The sequence below is a fragment of the Melitaea cinxia genome, chromosome 4, assembly GCF_905220565.1.
Source record: "Melitaea cinxia chromosome 4, ilMelCinx1.1, whole genome shotgun sequence".
NCBI lineage: Eukaryota > Metazoa > Arthropoda > Insecta > Lepidoptera > Nymphalidae > Melitaea > Melitaea cinxia.
This window is the reverse complement of record NC_059397.1, coordinates 16,263,360-16,282,523: the sequence shown is the minus strand read 5'-3', so window position 1 is coordinate 16,282,523 and position 19,164 is coordinate 16,263,360. Positions and strand designations below refer to the sequence as shown.

The following is a 19,164-nucleotide window of genomic DNA, read 5'->3' as shown; positions in this document are numbered from 1 at the left end:
GTAGAAATATGTCTATGTATACAAGTTTATTGTATCGTAACAGTTGTAATTATATTTTTTTTATATATCAATATTATTTATTCTATCGTTACAGTTGTAATTATATAATTTTTTATATTAATATTATTTTATTGCACGTTATTTTTATTTCGTGTTTAATATAAGTCGCTCTTGGTGACGATGTTTTCGTTATATTTTTTAAGGTTTTTTTTTTCTTTACAACTGTTCACTCAACTGTTGGCGATTGGTTGGCGATTACAAAACTTTAAATCTTCTCTCCTAAAAATGATAATCGATCTTGAGGAAAAAGTGTTCAGTGTATGTGTCCTGTACTTTCATTTACATTTAATATAAAGTTTCACCTAAATACGTGGCAAAAATAGAAACAGGGGTATTACATTTTCATCATTATTAAATGCTCGTTTCTTGGGAATTCCGGGATAAAAAGTAGCCTTTCGAAGATTAGCTCGGACAAATAGAAAGACGGACAGACAAACTTTTTAAAATCGTTTTTTTATGTTTTAGAATCGTATAAATAACTATATGCACTTGAAACAACAGTTCTTTTGAAATCACAGACAGACACATCAATTTTATTTATATGTATAGATAATTTCATCTGTCGGTACTTAAAGTCACTGTAAATTCAAATTCACTTTATCGCGAATACAGGTACACAAAGATGTTATATTTTAAACAGTTACAAGCTATATTCTGCCGAGTGGCGTGTCGTATGATTTCTGCACATTTTATTTGTACTTAAAATTAGTTTGTTCGGTCGGTAACGCTCCGCTTGCAGTGCCGTTCCGCGGCCCGCCGCGCTACAACCCGAAGAGGCGGTCGGGCGCGTGGGGCGGCTGGTGGGGCGCGGGAGACCGGTCCTCACTGGCGTCCTCTACACGCATCCCTGCCGAACTGGACGCGTTGCTACGCCGGCCTTCGTCCTCGCCTTACTGCCTCGACCGCCCCTTCTCATCCGCCTCGTCCAGCCTCAGCGACGCCAGTCACAGCCATGAAGACGACGCCAGCATCCTCACAGGTGAGCTCCGAACAACCATCACCATGCACCGTTCACCATCGTTGCATGTTCTGTGTTCATGTAAATAATCTAGATGTTTCCACGGTCCGCTTGTTCGCTTCTTTCGAATTTTTAGGGTTACCCACCTCTTAGGGATCCCTTAAACCTTTGCGCGATCCCAATTTATAGATCTGTGATTGTTTGGCACTACTTCTAAATAATCTTAGTTTTTCAAAAATGTATGAAATAAATTTTGAAAGAACGTAATTGATTGACGAATGGTCTAAAAAAATATTGAGGCGTAAAAGTAAGAAAGCTGTTAGTATTAAAAATATATGAAAAATAAAATTGCTTTTGCGAACCAATTGTAATCGGTTTACGAGTTGTCTAAACAAAAGCAAGAAAGCATACGGTAAAGCAGAGACGAGACAAGGCGAGTGGAAGCGAACGAGGTGAGTAAGAGTGTCGAGTGTCGCAGATAAGAGCGCGGGTGACACGAGCGACATCATATCGGACTCGAGCGGCGTGGGCACGAGCACGTCGGACACTACGGTGTCGCTGCAGCCGCCGACGACTGTCGTATGCCTGCAGTCCTGCGAGCCTGCCGCGCCTGGACATCTGCGACTCAACCAGGGGGATATTATTGAAGGTAATAATACTATAATTATGAGATCGAATTGAAAAAATTAGAAACACTTAATTTCAATTCAATTTTGGATAGAAGTGACAAACTCGATTAGTTTGAAGAAGATAGGAAAAAATTTAATGCAATACAATATTCAATTGTTGGTTTTTAATGTCTGCTGTGTAAGTCTGTTTTGGTAGGACCATTTGCACTGACTAACGAATGCAATATTTGACTAACATGTACTCGTATATAAATAACAAGACATCAAATACAGATGTTGATGATCAGTCATGTAACACTTGCAAAACATTATTTTTACAAATATAACTGAATCAATCACGAAAATACTAATAAATAAATATTACATGTTTTTGGTTGACGACGCGTTGGCGCAGTTGTCACAGTACTGACCGTTCCGCTGACGGTCGCGGGTTCGATTCCCGCTCACGACAGACATGTGTATCGACCATGTATATGTTAGTCGTGGTCTGGGCGTTGTGTTTGTGTATTGTATGTGTTTCCGGACCCCCAACACAGGATAAAATCCTACTTGGGGGATCCGTTGAGTGTGAAGCGTCTATTAATTCTTAATTCTTATTCTTATTTATTAAAAAAAAAAACATTAATTTTGTCACAACCTACATAAGAAAAAAATACCGTTAGTATTTCAGACATGTCTAAAGCAATATATCTTACAAAGTAGAAATTATGTTATGTAAAATAATATTTGGTATGAATACTGTCATAAAGTAATCATTATAGTACAATCCCATTAAATTGATTGTCTTCATAAGTAAAAAAATAACACAAAAAAATAAAATAAAACACAAAACACATATCCCGCTAACAGTGACGGGAGCGACGGATGATGGTTTACTGGAGGGCACGGTGCGAGGCTCGGCCGCGAGCGGGCTGTTCCCCGCGCACTGCGTTCAGGAGGTGCGGCTGCGGCAGAACGCGCATCTACACCAGGTCTGGACGCTGCTTTATATTGCTTCTATACGCTGATAGGTATAGTTAAAACTAGAACAAACACGAGCAAATAAATTTTGTTTTTGTCGTAGTACCTGATTGCACTTTGATACTAAATTAGTTTGATAGTTAAAAATAAATTATTATTATTATTATTATTTTACGTAATGTATTTAATGGCCAATTTCAATTAAACTTTTTTAACATATTTCGTATGCTATTACTCAATTTTAACTCTTGTTAGTAAATTCAAAGATATATCTTTTGTGATATTATTCTATGCTGAATTTCGTTATCAAAACAGGTATAACTGTCGCGCATCAGCCTACATTTGAAATATATGTTATTATATAGACAATTTAAAAGGAGAAAATATAAATAAATATATCCAATAGATATTATGTGATATCTTGAAGTATATATATTACGCAATCAATATTAATAGCCCCTTATTCATTAGGAGACACATCCGCAAAACGCATCCCCAGACATATCTAGCGACGTCACTCGACTCCACCCGACGACGCCAGATATCAATCATGAACGTTTCCGTCAATACTTTACAGATGATACCATCATGCCCCTTCAAGAGGTAGCGTTGTTGACTATCATGTGAACGTTACATACTAATACAAGGTGGTGGATTAAATATCTTACAACACGAAATACATTAAGAAGGATATCTTTAAATTTGCCCCCAACTATTAAATACGCGGCTTTATATGTACTATATAATACTAATACTCAACTGCCTAATGGGAAAAAATGCATAATACTTTTAGCCTCACGGGAAAAAACATATTAATAGCTCGTTAAATTCCGAACTGGTGGTAGCTTCTCCTTAAGTATATGTATAATAAATCTATTTAAAACGAATATAAATTTAATTTGTAAGATGACGATTCGAAAGAGCTTTTGAAGCCTATTTGTATTTATGAAAAATGTACGAGGAATCTTATATATATCATGATTTTTTTCTCATTTTAAGGTTCTGTCGTCTGGACCGATTCATCACTCGAGGGTGACGGGCCGAAGAGAAATGGCACTTAGCAAAACTTATAGTGCTACGGCGCCACGGATAAAGAAAACGTGAGTTTACAGGTTAACTAAATAGTTAACTATACATTGTATATTTCGAACTTAATCGTACATATTATATCTGTCATGTTATAGGTTAATCTATGAGTAAACATTAAAAATAAGAACCGTTCTTAAAAATGTGAATCGTTTTTGATTGGTAACAACATAAGTTATGATAAAGATGGGTATGAGGAGATGTTTATGCGAAATAAAATAATTTAAAATCATCGCGCTGTAATTTTGTCCAAGTTCACAACTTGACAATTTGTAATGAATAGATTATATAAACCAATTTCTATATATTTCAATGATGATAATCCGTAGACATAGAAAACATAACACGGTGTATAGTAATTTGTTTCTTTGTGAACCAAAAGACGAACCACTTTTAACTACCCGAGTTTTATTTTGTCAATTTTATTCTATGTCTCACTATGAATTATAAGTTTTCATATGTAAAGCTTAAAATGCATTTAGTTCTTTTATAATAAAATATTTGATGATCGATTACAAAAAATCATTATTGTGCTAATGCAATAATACTAATCGTAAACGTATATTGAAGCAATTTACAAACAATGACAATACGAACTGAGCAATATTGTTTAGTCTTACATCTGTCCTCAATCGATGTGTATCCCAAAGAATAGTTTGAGGCGTGTGTTTACAAGTACCTTCGATTTTAAATCAATATGTTCTTCAAAAGTTCTTCAAAGGTTATGTACAAAATTCGAAATGTAGGTATAATAGTGCTTATATCTATATATATTATAAAATTGTATACCTTTTAATACAAAAAAAAAATACGTATTTAATTGCGGCTCGCGAAAATTTTCAAATTTTCAAAAATGGCTTGGACGGGGCTGGCCAAGCTCTATGATGCTAGAGTGGCCAAGCTCTATGATGCTAGAGTGGCCAAGCTCTATGATGCTAGAGTGGCCAAGCTCTATGATGCTAGAGTGGCCAAGCTCTATGATGCTAGAGTGGCCAAGCTCTATGATGCTAGAGCTTGGCCAGCCCCATTTATATGATAACAGCTGTACTAAAATGTATATATCACGTTCTTCAGCTATGGCAACATGGAAACACGCACAGTGGTGCTCCACCGAGCTCGAAGGGGCTTCGGCTTCGTGCTCCGAGGCGCGAAAGCCTCGTCACCACTCATGGAGTTACGACCTTCCGAACGTTGCCCCGCGCTGCAGTACCTGGACGACGTGGACGCGGGGGGAGTGGCGGACCGCGCTGGGCTGCGGAAGGGAGACTTCCTTATAGCGGTTAGTGCCACAGACAAACACACACACTTCTACGCACGTGCAGACACACTCACAAATATGTAGGTGTGTGTCGGAACGTACTTCATTTATAAGGACGTTCAAACGTACAGGCTTCACATTTACACACTGTTATAAGCCTCTGGTTAAGCCTTTTTAAAAAAAAGGAATATTCACAAAACTGGAAATACTAAGATTAATATTAAAGACTTTTAATAAAAACGAATTCGAAATGATTTTTAAATGCGACCGTCGGAGTCGGAGGTAGGAATGGGACTAACTAGGAGGAGCAGGTGTCTGAGTGTTCTAGAGGAAAGGTGCTGAGATGGCAAGACAGGTAGATAGAAGATAAAGCTAACATATAAGGGTTATAACAGCACATTTGAACGTGAAGCATGTTCAGAGACACACTTCTACGAGCATTATATTTGTTTGTACATACACAGTTACATTTAAATAACTAAATAATGAATAAAGAAAAAATAATAATTTGGATATCATTCGTAAAAGTAATTGAAATTTAAGCAAAGTATTGTAACAAAACTCAGCATGAGTCATGTTGATGTTGATAAACACGGGCTGTTTTCCGCAATTCGACGTCTCAATGCGCTTATTTTGCGTGACAGCGTGAGTCTTTTAGTACACAACGCTGTTATTTTGTGAAGCCATCTATTTAAACTTGGACGGTCTTACACCTACCTACAAATTTTTTCTTTCATCCCAATCTATGATTTTTTTTTTCTTAACTACCTACAAGCAAACCACGTTGTTTATTTGTTTGAAATTTTAATTAATGTAACCATAATAATGTAACAAATATTGCGTTTGTTTGTTTATCGAATAGGAAATAACAAATTTTTCTTGAACGAAACTCGTATGTTATTTACACATTATGAGTAAACATTCCTCTTACGAAGGAAATAATACCCGTAATTACTATTGACATTAACAACACATTCATTGGCTTTTAATTGTTGCATAAGTAGTTATGTGAGTGCAAGTAACGAACGAGATATCATCACTTTCAAAATTAATAAATTATTAAGCTTGTAGTCGCCTTGGTTTCTGCTCCGCAGGTTGTGGGTTCGATTATCTATTTCGATTTAATCTGGGAGTTTTAATAGAAATTCCAAATTCTAATTTATTTCGTTTCTGAAAATAAATTGTAAAAAATAACGTCACAATAACGAAGAAATTTTGAACCCTTAATATGACTATGAGACCTTCAATAACATAAATCATTACTCTTTCCTCAGATCAACGGCGAGGACGTGTCCGCGGCATCCCACGAACACGTTGTGGAACTCATCCGCGGTTCCGGAGCACTCGTCTCTATGACTGTCGTATCACTAGCGCACGGTGAGCACACTCACAAACACGTGCGCACACACAAGTGCATACACATACACACATGAACACGTGCGCACACATTCGCGCACACGTGCGCACACACACGCGCACAAACGAGCGCACGCCATATCTGCAACACGTGTTTCGGTACCGGATTAATACGTGGTCAAGCGCAACAGTGTCTTGGGTGCACTTATCCCTATGGCCATAGTCTCACTCATACATGGTTAGCACTTCGACAAACTTTGTCATTATACAATCGTGTCGCTCTCACACATTACCCGCACTGTGTCGCAACACGTGCCGCTATGAGTATTACACGAATGTACGCTCACACACGCTAACTGTATTTTCACACACTGTGTTACTATTTACATTACATCAGTCTAGAAGCTTGATTTAAAAAAAAAATCTTTTCAAATTTTCATTTACAATTCGCTTATGCAAAGGCACTGGATTGACAACGTTTATTAAATGTTTTCATTTCTTATATTCAGCGGTCAACAATGAAAACAATACGTGTACAGTGCCCACGAGTAAGTCACAAAATCAACTGTCAAGTTCTGGAAGACCATATGCCGCCACCCTACCTAGAAAAGCGGCGGGTGGTATGTTATTTTACTCGTACTTCATTGAGATTAAATATTTCTACTTTTTAAATAAAGACACACATTAGTAAATGCAATATTTTATCAGAAAATTATGATATTTTTCATATTGATTTGAATGAGAAAATTAAAAAAAAATAGAAAAAAAATTACCTCACATTAAAATAAGATGACACCTTATAATTATGCGAATAGGCTTAACTAAAGCAGTCTTAAAACTCTAGACAATTCGATTTGAGTTACTCGATTTAACTGATGACTCATTGACAAAACTATTCTCAAATCGACTCTTGCCTCATTTAGCAATACTGTATTGAAGGCAACTGAAGACTCACTTAAGTAAGATCGGACTTGAGTTTACTCACTACTCCTTTAACAATTTTGTACTCGTACGTCGACCGTACTCGTACTATAGTCGACTCGAGCTGACTCACTAGCTTTTTACTCTACTCGAGCCGACTCAATAGTTTGTTAGTCTACTTGAGTCGAATCACATATTTTGTTACTCTACACGAGCCGACTCATACATTTTGTAAGTCTACTCGAGTCGACTCACTAGTTAGTTAGTTAGCCTAATCGAGTCGCTAACCAATGCACAGGCCGCAGCCCCGCGCCCGCGCCCCCCCGCCGCGACCCGCGCACCACGCTCAGTGTGGGCCGAGCGAGAGCCAAGTCTATGGTTGCTGGACTTGGTTAGTTGGAACTATTTTTATTTAACCTTTTCCTTTGTTTTTTTTTTTTATCTGTCTATTTTAATAAAATTCTTTTGTTTTAAAAATAATCATACAGATTTCCGTCATAATTACTTTTAACAATTGCAACAAAAATCTGATTAAAAAATATTTTTAGCTATAGTATAGATTAATTACCCCCCGTTGGCAACAACCTTTTGCCATCATATGTCCAAATTTTCAATGCCAGATCAATAAAAATCAATTGCTTTTTCAGTTAAATATCTGATAATAGCAGTTTTCATATCAACCAAATTTTGAAATTTTATTTTTGTTAAAGTGTTGTTTATATTAACATTTTTAATTAAAAATATTTAATAAAAATCCAGTTAACACTAATATACTCCTTAGATTTTTGTTACAAATCCACTTATATAACAATTATCAAATTTTTAACATGTTCTTGACGTGTTACTAGAAAATGGTGGTGAAAAAGAAGAAAGCTGTGAACCTTTAAGTGTCGCCGGCAAATCTTCCTCTGCGGAGTCGGTACAGTTGCACGGCGGGAGCAACAGTGAGTATGCACGTTAGTAGAAATTTATTGTATTTTTTTTATGTTTTTATTATATATAATTTTAATTTACTTTCGTTTTTCTTACGTTATTTCATTTAAATTATCAAAAAACTTGTATGTAGGAGTCAAAAATTGAATACGTATATAGTAATTACAAGTGATCTCTCAACTCAGGGACACGAACATTCAAATTAAAACTAATTTAAAAAATTAATTTCGCTTCGAGCCATCATAGTGTAGTCACAATTATAAGTAAATTACACATTCATTTAAGGTTTTTAACAGTTTTTTCATTATATAGTTTTTGCAGAATATTTAGTTTTATTCAGTTTTTCTTAGCAATATCTGTACAATTCCCTTATTTCGAAATATATATTTTACTGGAGACGGAATGATAGAACGTGTTCAACAGTGACACACGAAACATAGAAGTAAAAACATAGAGGGCGCTGTGTCAGACACTTCGCAAACCCAAAAGATGGCGTTCGAAAGTAGCTATATACAGGTTGTTCGACCTGATCGGGTAGGATTGTTTTTTCACGCGGAACGTGATCTATATCTTTATAATATATACAGAACCCCCCATTTAAAGAAACGTAGTTAGGATTCGAACAACCTATTTTTTTTTTAAAATATAAGTAGAGACAATCATTGATTATTGATAAATAGAGCAAATTTGGATTGTGAAGTAACAAACAAAAGTTTGACCTATTTATCAACAATAGTCTTCTAATGACAATGATATATTTAAAAGTACCCTCTGACACGGCACACATTAACAAAGCTTTTCATTTACAAGTGTGACATAACATTTTTTTTTATGTCACTAGGTCGGCAAACAAGCGTACGGCTCACCCGATGGTAAGCGATTACCGTAGCTTATAGACGCCTGCATCACCAGAAGCATCGCAAGCGCGTTGCCGACCCAATCCCCCCAGGAGCTCTGGTCACCTTACTCACCAACAGGAACACAATACTGCTTGAAAACAGTATTATTTAGCTGTGATCTTCTGTAAGGTCGAGGTACTACCCCAGTCGGGCTGCTCCATATTTTGAGCAGGAAATTCCTGCTGTGCCCTACCTCAGTAAAAGTATACACACACAGTCCCCCGCACTGACCGCTATAATGCATCGCTTGACGTGTCGCAGCGGGCACGCCGTCGGGCACGCCGCCGGCGCCGCGCACGGCGTCCATCCGCGCGCGGCCCGCGTCCGGCCGCATCACCGCCGCCGAGCTGGAGGAGCTGTTCCAGCGGCAGGCCGGCGCCGACAACGCGTGAGGCAGCCTTACTGTCTACTGCCGTGTCGTCTGCCATGTGCAGATCCTCTCTGTCACCGCTGTACCTTGCTTAGGGCAATTGTCGTATATTTTGAGATAGACTAAAGATACTACTACTTACTCTCAGCTCAGTGCTGCCATTGCGACAGATATGAATTCCCTGAGATACCTGCCTTACTCACTTACAGCGCCTTTCTACCATAACTGAGTGCTGCCACTGGGAAGATTTGATTTCTTTCTCTCTCTTTGCTCTTTAACTCTTAACTGAGAAAACTGTCTTCTTTACTCACAACACCTCTCTGTCACAGCTTTGCGTTGCCATTCGCTTCAGCCTGTAATATTCCACTAATGGGCATAGACCTCTTTCCCCATGTAGGAGAAGGATCAGAGCTTAATCCACCACGCTTCTCCAATAAGGGTTAGCGGATATATTCCCTCGTTAGTAACGATCGCTATCAGGTGTACATAATAACAACCGGGATCGACGACTTAACGTGCTTTCCGAGGCACGGTGGGAAGATTAACAAGGATTACACAAACGCCCAGACCACGGAAACATCTGTATGGCCAATACAAATGTTTGTCATGTGCGGGGATCGAGCCCGCAACCGTCAGCGCAACAGGCTCAATCCATGGCTGTAACTGTTACGCCAACGCGCTGCCATTAGGCAGATTTAATTCCCTTCCCACATTAATTCTGTCTTTCTTCTTTGACTCTTAGTTGGAGAAACCTACTTTTCCTTGCTATACCTTTCCTTGAACACAGTGCCTTTCTGGCATAACTGTGCGCTACTACCATTGAAGCAAATGTGACTAACTTTAACTCCTTAGCTCTTCTTAGTTCATTAACTGTTAGTTCGACATTAACGTTGATAATAATTAGAACTTTGAAACGCAAAATTAATTGCATGCTTTTTGCACAAATTCATTTAAAAAAAAATGTTTGAATTGAATTTCCAGCAACAACAACAGCGCCATGATGACCCGCTCGGCGTTCCAGGGCAGCGCGGGCTCGCCGCCCGCCTCGCCGCGACAGCGCGTCTACGCCTCCGTCGCGGACATGAAGCGGGGCAAGGGGAAGGTGAGCTTGGACTCAACACGCTCTTCACGTTCATAGAAGTTTTACATATTATATAGAATCACATTTTAAACCGGATTGTCTTTTATCGCTATTGTTAAATATTGTTTTTGTTGGGTTTCATTTTAAATATTTTAAATGTCGTATCAATTAATACATAGTCCTTATGATTAGAGCAGGACAGTCATAAAACATTGTTTTTATGTTATGCTCTGAAAGAAAAAAATATATGTTCCCAGTTGGTGATACTTTGGATTAAGCATCACAGATAACAGTGTGAACACATGATTTGAATTAGTACTATACATGACATGTCTGTGTCTGTGTGTGTGTGTGTGTGTGTGTGTGTAAGTGTGTAAGTGTGTAGTTTGAAAGAGTAAAGTAGTTATGGGCGCGCGTGTGCGGTTCCAGGTGTGGAGCAAGTCGGGGTCGCTGCGGCGCGAGTTCCACTCCACGCCGGACCTGGCGGCCGAGCTGGCGGCGCACCCGCCGCGCACGCGCTCCAGCGAGGACGTGCACGGTGAGACCCGCGACTGACGTGTTGTATGTTATACAGGAACCGTTCTCATGTAGAGCGTGTTTTATTTTGAAATCACGAGACTCGATTCCTGCTCGGGGTAGTAGTATTAGAATGTATGTCTTTATGTCACGCCACAATACCTCTTGGTTCCGCTACAACGTTGTTATCATACATTCCTTGCAGCAATCTTGTCAGTGAACAATTATCACATACTAGAGCAGCGTTGTTGAATCAATCAATGAATATTATCAAAAACGCCAACAAGAAATGTGGTTATGAAATGCAAAAAAAAATTCATATTTTTTCCAAATACTGATCTCAAAATCTACTGACACGATTAAGCCTCACACTTAACTTTATCTCGAGATTTTTACAAATGCTAGAATTCATCGTTCAAATGTAATCAAGTAAAATTATAATCCCTTAAATAGTGGTTTCTTGGTAGTCTGTAGCTCCTGAAACATCCGAAGTGATTCGAAAAAGTAGGCTGCAGAGTGAGTGAATGATTCTAAATAAATAACAATAAGTAGATATTCCAGATTTTTAACGCCAAACTTTTTTTGGTGGTCCGTGGCAAAACGGATATTCTGTCAAATGACGTCACTCAAAGATTAACCAAAAACCACTGTTTTATACAAATAGGACTACAAACATATGGCTCAACTAATGGAAAGTGATTACTGCAGTTTACCGACGCTTGCAACACCGACCACAATCGCATTGCCAACAACCTCTTATCTCCCCCAGGATTTCTTTTCACCTTACTCACTAAAGGAATACAACACTGCTCGAAAGCAGTATTATTTAGCTGTGATCTATAAATCTATAAGGTCGAGGTACAACCCCAGTCGGCTGCTCCAGATTTTAACAGGATATGTCCTGCTGTGCCTTACCTCAATGAAATGAAACGAACTTTTTAACCATATAACCTGAGCGTCCCCCCCCCCCGTGACGTACGTAACGCCCGCCGTCCGCAGGCCGGGCGCCGGGCGCGCGCGGCCCGCCGCCGGCCAGTGCGCCGCCGCCGCCGCCGGGCGCGCCCGCGTCGTCCTTCCGCCCCGCCGCGCCCGCCAAGCTGTACGCCTCGCCGCGCGCGCTCGCCGCCGTCGCCTACCGCGCCGCGCCCGACCAAGCCGTAACTACACGCTTGCTAATTCATAATAACAAATATTTCAGAATGTGATCGTAAAATACATGTGCTGGGACATACTAAACCAATAGTTAACTTTTGTATAGCTGTACAGTAATAATAATTCATAGATCACTGTGACCACACAGCTTTTTTAAGCTAGCACGGGTCGCGGGGCTTCTTGATAATGTAAACTACATAATTTGAGCAAAATAAAAACTGTTTTATTTATTTATTATTTATTCAGAGATACTCTCTATTATTTTTTCTGTCTGATTACGCTATGTATATATTATAATGTGCTTTATTCATCATAAGTAAAACAAATAGAATAAATTTCCAACAGTAAAGTGCCTTTTGGAAATATTGTTTTTTTTTTAAAGATAATACACTATACACAGCAATTTTTTTTTATGTCACTAGTTCGGCATACAAGCATACGGCTCACCTGATGGTAAACGATTACTGTAGCTTATAGACACCTGCAACACCAAAAGCATCGCAAGCGCGTTGCCGACCCAATCCCCAATCCCCCCAAAAGCTTTGGTCACCTTACTCACCAACAGGAACACAATACTGCTTGAAAACAGTACTATTTAGCTGTGATCTTCTGTAAGGTCGAGGTACTACTCCAGTTGGGTTGCTCCATATTTTGAGCAAGCTTCTATTATTTATTCTATCTATTTATGTTATGTATATATTATAATGTACTTTGTTTGTCATTATGAGCAAAAAAAAATGGAATAAATTTCCAACAGTAAAATGCCTTTCGGAAACATTTTTTTTTTTTTTTAAGATATAGATAGTACACCATCCACAGCAATTAAAAGTTATATTAGAGGACATTTTGAAAAAAATTACTGGATTAAAAAATCCTCGCTCAGCAATATTTTATTATAGGTCAGAATGAAATTAAATACACAGAGGCAGACCGAGAGTTAAAATTACCAAATCTTTCAATATCTAAATGTAAATGCCTAGGTAACTTAATTATGCACTTAAGTGAATATACATTCAGTCTACTAAATCGCCAGAAAAAAGTATGAGTATGTAGCGGCCACATGAAGCAGTACCGTATGCCCAGGTGCGCGCGCCGCGGCAGTGGGCGGGGCGCGCGCGCGCCGCGTCCGCGGACGACGCCGCGCACCAGTACGCGCAGCCCATCAACCTGCACAAGCCCTTCACCCGACAGGTGCTCCGACTGTACAACTATTGGAATACTATCATTATACGCTTCAGCCTGTAATAGCCCACTGTTGGGCATAGCCCTCTTTCCCCGTGTAGGAGAAGGATCAGAGCTTAATCCACCGCGCCGCTCCAATGCGGGTTGGCGGATATATTCCCTACTATAAGTAACGATCGCTATCAGGTGTATATGATAACAACCGGGACCGACGGCTTAACGTGCTCTCCGAGGCACGTTGGGGAGACCCACAAGGACTGCACAAACACCCAGACCACGGCAAACACCTGTATGGCCACAAATGTTTGTTATGTGCGGGGATCGAACCCGCAACCGCCAGCACAACGGGTACAATCCATGGCTGTGACCGTTGCGCCAACGCGGCGTCACAATCATTATGCCTGTCTTTATTAATAGCAACTTATTTGCGATCATTTTTTTTTTACACAAGCACCCGTATATATATCACTATTGTTAAAAAATTAGTTTTAATTTGATATAGAAGACATGAGTGTACGTCATGAACGTAAAATACAAATATTTTAAGTAGTGTTATTAAGGTAGTTCTAATCATCGCACAGAGTTCAACACCCGCACCTCCTATACCGGAGCCAGACTACAGCATGTCAGAGTCCGACGACGACGCCCCCAAACGCGCTGGAGACCCGCCCGGCGAGACCAGTGGCAACAGCAACACCAGGTAATAAACACACACAACACATGCGACTGAAGCGTACGAGCACATACGCCCAAAAATTCAATCAATGACTTTAACACCCATTTACACATACCAATAACGTAGACTATATTTTGGAATATCTGCACTTAGATACTGCATGAAATATATACACTGATATATCCCGTTTAAGAACTATTTATCGCAGAGCTTTAAAAATATCCAACCTGAGTTATCTTAAAATTTCTAGATATAATATAATCTGAATTGAAAGCATTGCTAGATCAAAATAAGGCTCTGGTTTCATCTATCAAAGGTTTCGAATCTCGAACCCAATTAATTAAAAATAGGAAGTTAAATATAAACTTCCTTAAACCTTACTTAGACAAACTATAAACTCTTTTAAAAACTTCGCTATAAAAGTTGCTCCGCCTAACAGAGTATGTGTAATAAAAATCAGTCATTTTACTTCAGTGCAGAACTTTTTTCTGCAGAAACAAACAAAATAGCGCACAAATACACTTCATGTAAAAATATTTAATAAATGTAGTATTAAGAGTATCAATAATTTAGTGTCATTTTTAATTTGGAATTTTCTTTTAATACGATTTCAGGATACTTTGTACAACCATATATGAATATGAAGGAGCGATTTAATGGAATCGCTTTAGCTTGTAGAGATTGCATTTTTAAGGTATAGTTTGTGTTTTGATACGCAGCTTTGTCCTTGTCATCGGGAAGATCTTGTGTCGAACCATGTAAATTGTCATTGGCTAGGTTACTGGGGGATTTCATATTATATGTCCATCATTTATGTTCCTGCAGCAATATAATAATATCATGTACATACATCCTTGTTTACAGTTACATTTTGTGTTTTGTCAAATTAATATAGCTTATCGACTATTATATATCGCATTTTGATGAATTTAACTATATCTTTAAAAAAGTATAAGGAAACTAAATTAGCCATGCTTGTAATGTTTAATGAAACGTCTTTTTGTTTTGTTACAAAATAAAACAAAGCTGTATTGGTAATAAAAATCAACCTTTCTCTAGTTTTTTCTAAGCTGTGACTGTGATATAATGGGTGTTTTTTTAGAGATTCAAACAACTCATAGTTTCTTTTTGTTTATTTATTTAACAATTTATTATATGTACAGAACTATATACATAATATATTTGTCATGGAGACTCACGTATAATGGGGTGTGCTAATCCCTATAAGAGATATCTTCCAGCATACCCAAGATTGTTTAGTTTATTTGACATCTCGTTATGGATAGACTTACACCTGAGCAAGGCTTGCACACTGTTGAATTTTTTTATGAAAATAATAATATCGGTTGTCAAACTTATTTGCACTTCGTCCATTTTGGCGTACATAATCGTCCTTCAGAGTGGCTAATTCGAATAAGAATGGACCGTTTTCGGTTGCCACCTTTACTCTTAATGTTAATGTGCAGCCCGTAAGCTGCCAAACAGTACGCATTAAAGAAGCTGTAGCCGCTGTACAGGAAAGCATTGAAGAAGATCCAAATCAATCAATTCATCGCCGTTCTGAGCAACTGGGGTTATGTTCTACCAATTTATGGAAGATTTTACGAAAGGATCTTGGCTTAAAAGCTTTCAAGATTCAAATTGTGCAGGAATCAAAGCTAAACAACAAACGCCGCCAATTCGGCGAATTGGCTGAAGCACAAATTGATATTGATATTAAATTTCCATTCACAATTTTGTTCTCCGATGAAGCCCACTCTTTGGTTGAATTGATACATAAATAAGAAGAATTTTCACATTTGGAGTGAGGATAATCCACAAGCTTTTGTCGAAATATCATTACATCCACAGAAAATTACTGCTTGGTGCGCTTTATGGACTGGGGGTGTCATTGGTCCATTTGTCTTCAAAAACGATGATGGCCAGATTGTTATTGTTAATGGTGAACGGTATAGGGACATGATTAGAAATATTTTCGTACCTTAATTAGCTGGCATTAATCTTGCTGACATGTTGTTCCAACAGGACGGAGCCGTATGCCACACAGCGCGCGTTACAATCAATTTACTCAAAGAAACTTTTGATGAAGGAATAATTTCGGCAATGGTCCATTTGATTGACCACCGAGATCGTGTGATTTAACCTCATTGGATTATTTTCTTTGGGGTTATGTAAAACTCACTTGTCTAGGCGGATAAATCAAAGACAATTGAATACCTGGAATACGGCCACAAATATGCGCAAATTTTGTAAAAAATGGTGTTACAAATTACGCCTTGTATGCGTCCACCATCCACATGATCGAAATCATATAATCATTAAGGTCATAAAATTGTCTATCCAATTAAGCTCGTTTCGTTAATATTAAGTATATATTTGTTTTATTATTATTTAAGCTTGTTTAATTCTCAAAAAAACACCCCTTAACCTTATTTAACTTTTTTTGGTAAAAATATAATATTTTAATTTTTGAAGTGAAAACTTATTTAGTCGCGTTGCGCACTTTTTGGTAGGAGAAAATCTTATGGATTCGCGTCACTGACATGACTGGCGCACGTCCAGCGGCCGTGTACTGTACGCATTACACGCTTTTTGGATGGGTGAAATTTCGTGCATTCGCGTCACCGACTTTTAATATTAAAAGTTCAAAGCTTTCACTTTTATCGGCAGTCCAACATTTTTAACTACCATTTTTTCTTTTTTCATTTAATTAATATTAAAATTTGAAATGTTTGTTTTTGTTTTACATTAAAACAGATTAATAATAATAAGTGATATAAAATAATAATACATTAATATAGTTTAACTTTACTTCGTATTTTATTATTTTATTATTATATGTATTTACTCGCCTGTCATGGGTGAAATACGTGAGATGCTCTGTAACCGTAGGACTTATTATTAAAGTACGTTAAATATTTGTAAACTTTAATGTTTAGCGGCAGCAGCTCGGGCTCGGGTTCGATGCAGCACTCGTTCTCCGTGGACGAGATCCAGAAGATCCGGACGCGGCTGAAATCGTCGCGCTCGTGCGGCGACGAACTGGCGGAGCGGGACGACGGCGACAACTCGTCCTCCGGCGTGTCCTCCGACCAGGAGGCGACCGCGAAGCCCCGCCGCGACAGGGTCTCGTTCTGCAGCTCCGTGACGGTGAAGTCGTCCAACGACGTCATCAGCACCGAGCCCGTGCACAGCTCCAGCGAGAGCCTGGCGCCGCTGGCGCGCCACAACTCGCTGACGCGGCGGCGCGCGGCGGCGCTGGCGCGCGGGCGCGGGCGCTCGGCGGCCGAGCGGCTGGGCGTGGACCCCGCGCGCGCGCCCCGCGCCGCCGTGTCGCTGGCGCAGCTGCCGCCGCCGCCCGAGGAGCCGGCCGGCGAGCCGCGCGCCGCGCCGCCCGTGCTGGCGCCGCCGCCGCAGTTCAGCGACCGCGTGCGCGTCGTCGCCGCGCTGCCCAAGCTGCACTAGCCCCACACCAAAGATTATGTCTACGATCTCCTTCGCGTCTTCTCCGTTCTACGTGACGTCGCCCGTTCGTCTAATCGGTGCTCCTTAACCGGCGCGCCGCGGCCCCGGTGGGTCTCGGAAGCGCCCGAAGTGCTCCGCGAAAGCGGAGCGAGTGAGTCTCGCTAAGTCATAACTGAGTACTGCGACTACTACTGATTGAGAATAACTAAGTACTCCATATTTATTCCCAAAACCGTAGTTCGTGGCAAAACATACATTTTGACAAATGGTCCCTTGTCATTCAGAGGATAAGAATCACTGATCTAAATGAACGAATGAATATTATCGTCGGCGCGTCACCGCCGTCAGTAGTCTTGAGTCTTCGCTGTCTTAGCTCGTATTTAAATCCCCCCCGACGCGCCCCCGCCGCGACCGAGTGCCATCGTGTCTATGATTTTGTAATATTTATATATAAATTTGTAAATACGTCACGGAAACCCCTTCGAGCGTCGAGAGGGCGGCCGGGGAGTTTGTATATACGAAGATATATCCGGCCAACGAAAACGATATATGAGAATATTATATGAGCGCAATATTTATAGGTGATGTTTATTATTATTAAATTTTATTCTTGTTTCAAAAGAAAATTCATTTATTTCATTCGTCCATGAAAATGTATCGCGCGGCCCGCTCTCTCGACGGAAGGTCTTGTCGGTTCGACTTGAACGTGTTCTCGCCGAGACTAATTCTCGTCGATAATTATTGATTTTAGTGCGTCATCCGTTCCATTATAATATAAATTTTTATATTAGGTTTCTCGATGTACCACGGTTTCATTTAAAAACAGTTCTTACCTTACTCCTTTAGCTAATAAAATATCCCATACATCACAAATAGAATATTATCAAAAAATTATGCAGTTCACTGCTTTTAAAATGTAATTAAAATATGTAACATTAGTTACATTTTTGTAATACAAACTCATAAGTGATACCATCGTATTGTTAATCTGAGCTAGTGGCGACACTGCTTTTGCAGTTAATAGCATAAACTTACAAACGATTTTTGTTGAAATTGTGGTACATCATAGAATCAATTACGAATATATATAACACCAATATTAAAAATTTTCTACTCCAATTATTTGCATCTTGTATAGGTTAGAAAGCACGCTGCGTAATTTTCGCATAAACAATGATCTTTCGCTTATGACATGTTGAATTAATTTTCATTTTGAAAATTTATAAAACTGTCGAATGCGCATTGTTAAAATTAAACTATTGTAAACAAAGTCTCGAAATTTCGTCTCTTATACAGTTATTATAAAAACTTTTAACATTAATTATCGAAATATAGAACTTTTGTATATATATAATACAAAAAATTCTAGCTTGAAATTAAAATCGTTATCGTATACCGGAATTAATCGGTCTAAAATAAAAATTTAAGTCTCACGCAGCTTTGCTTTCTTAGCTTAAAGTAAACGGCCGACAGAAGAAGCCTAAAATAACGCTATTTTATTATAACATCTATTTACAAAGTAATAAAGTTCAAACGCTACAGGCCTGAATTACTTGCCTATGAAAATGTCGACTCAGCGACGTTACAATTTAGGAATTGCCTGAGAACGGAATTCTATTTTAAATATTCTAGAATTGAGTATACACAGGGTCGAGCGATTTT

At 39.0% G+C, this 19,164-nt stretch overlaps 1 protein-coding gene across 1 annotated transcript in view; it reads left to right on the top strand.

Moving 5' to 3' along the window:
* LOC123670434 (SH3 and multiple ankyrin repeat domains protein 3) overlaps nucleotides 1-18,400 on the top strand; it is a 117,237-nt gene extending 98,837 nt beyond the window's left edge. Inside the window, exons 8-23 of the mRNA XM_045603929.1 lie at nucleotides 800-1,043; nucleotides 1,480-1,667; nucleotides 2,497-2,618; nucleotides 3,607-3,707; nucleotides 4,768-4,972; nucleotides 6,226-6,328; nucleotides 6,817-6,927; nucleotides 7,527-7,619; nucleotides 8,077-8,172; nucleotides 9,322-9,448; nucleotides 10,412-10,532; nucleotides 10,941-11,049; nucleotides 12,027-12,184; nucleotides 13,263-13,370; nucleotides 13,922-14,061; nucleotides 16,977-18,400. Of these exons, the coding sequence (XP_045459885.1) occupies nucleotides 800-1,043; nucleotides 1,480-1,667; nucleotides 2,497-2,618; nucleotides 3,607-3,707; nucleotides 4,768-4,972; nucleotides 6,226-6,328; nucleotides 6,817-6,927; nucleotides 7,527-7,619; nucleotides 8,077-8,172; nucleotides 9,322-9,448; nucleotides 10,412-10,532; nucleotides 10,941-11,049; nucleotides 12,027-12,184; nucleotides 13,263-13,370; nucleotides 13,922-14,061; nucleotides 16,977-17,502 (2,552 nt within the window). The 3' untranslated portion in view covers nucleotides 17,503-18,400. The remainder of the gene's footprint in view (nucleotides 1-799; nucleotides 1,044-1,479; nucleotides 1,668-2,496; nucleotides 2,619-3,606; nucleotides 3,708-4,767; nucleotides 4,973-6,225; nucleotides 6,329-6,816; nucleotides 6,928-7,526; nucleotides 7,620-8,076; nucleotides 8,173-9,321; nucleotides 9,449-10,411; nucleotides 10,533-10,940; nucleotides 11,050-12,026; nucleotides 12,185-13,262; nucleotides 13,371-13,921; nucleotides 14,062-16,976) is intronic.
* The last annotated feature ends 764 nt before the right edge of the window (nucleotides 18,401-19,164 follow it).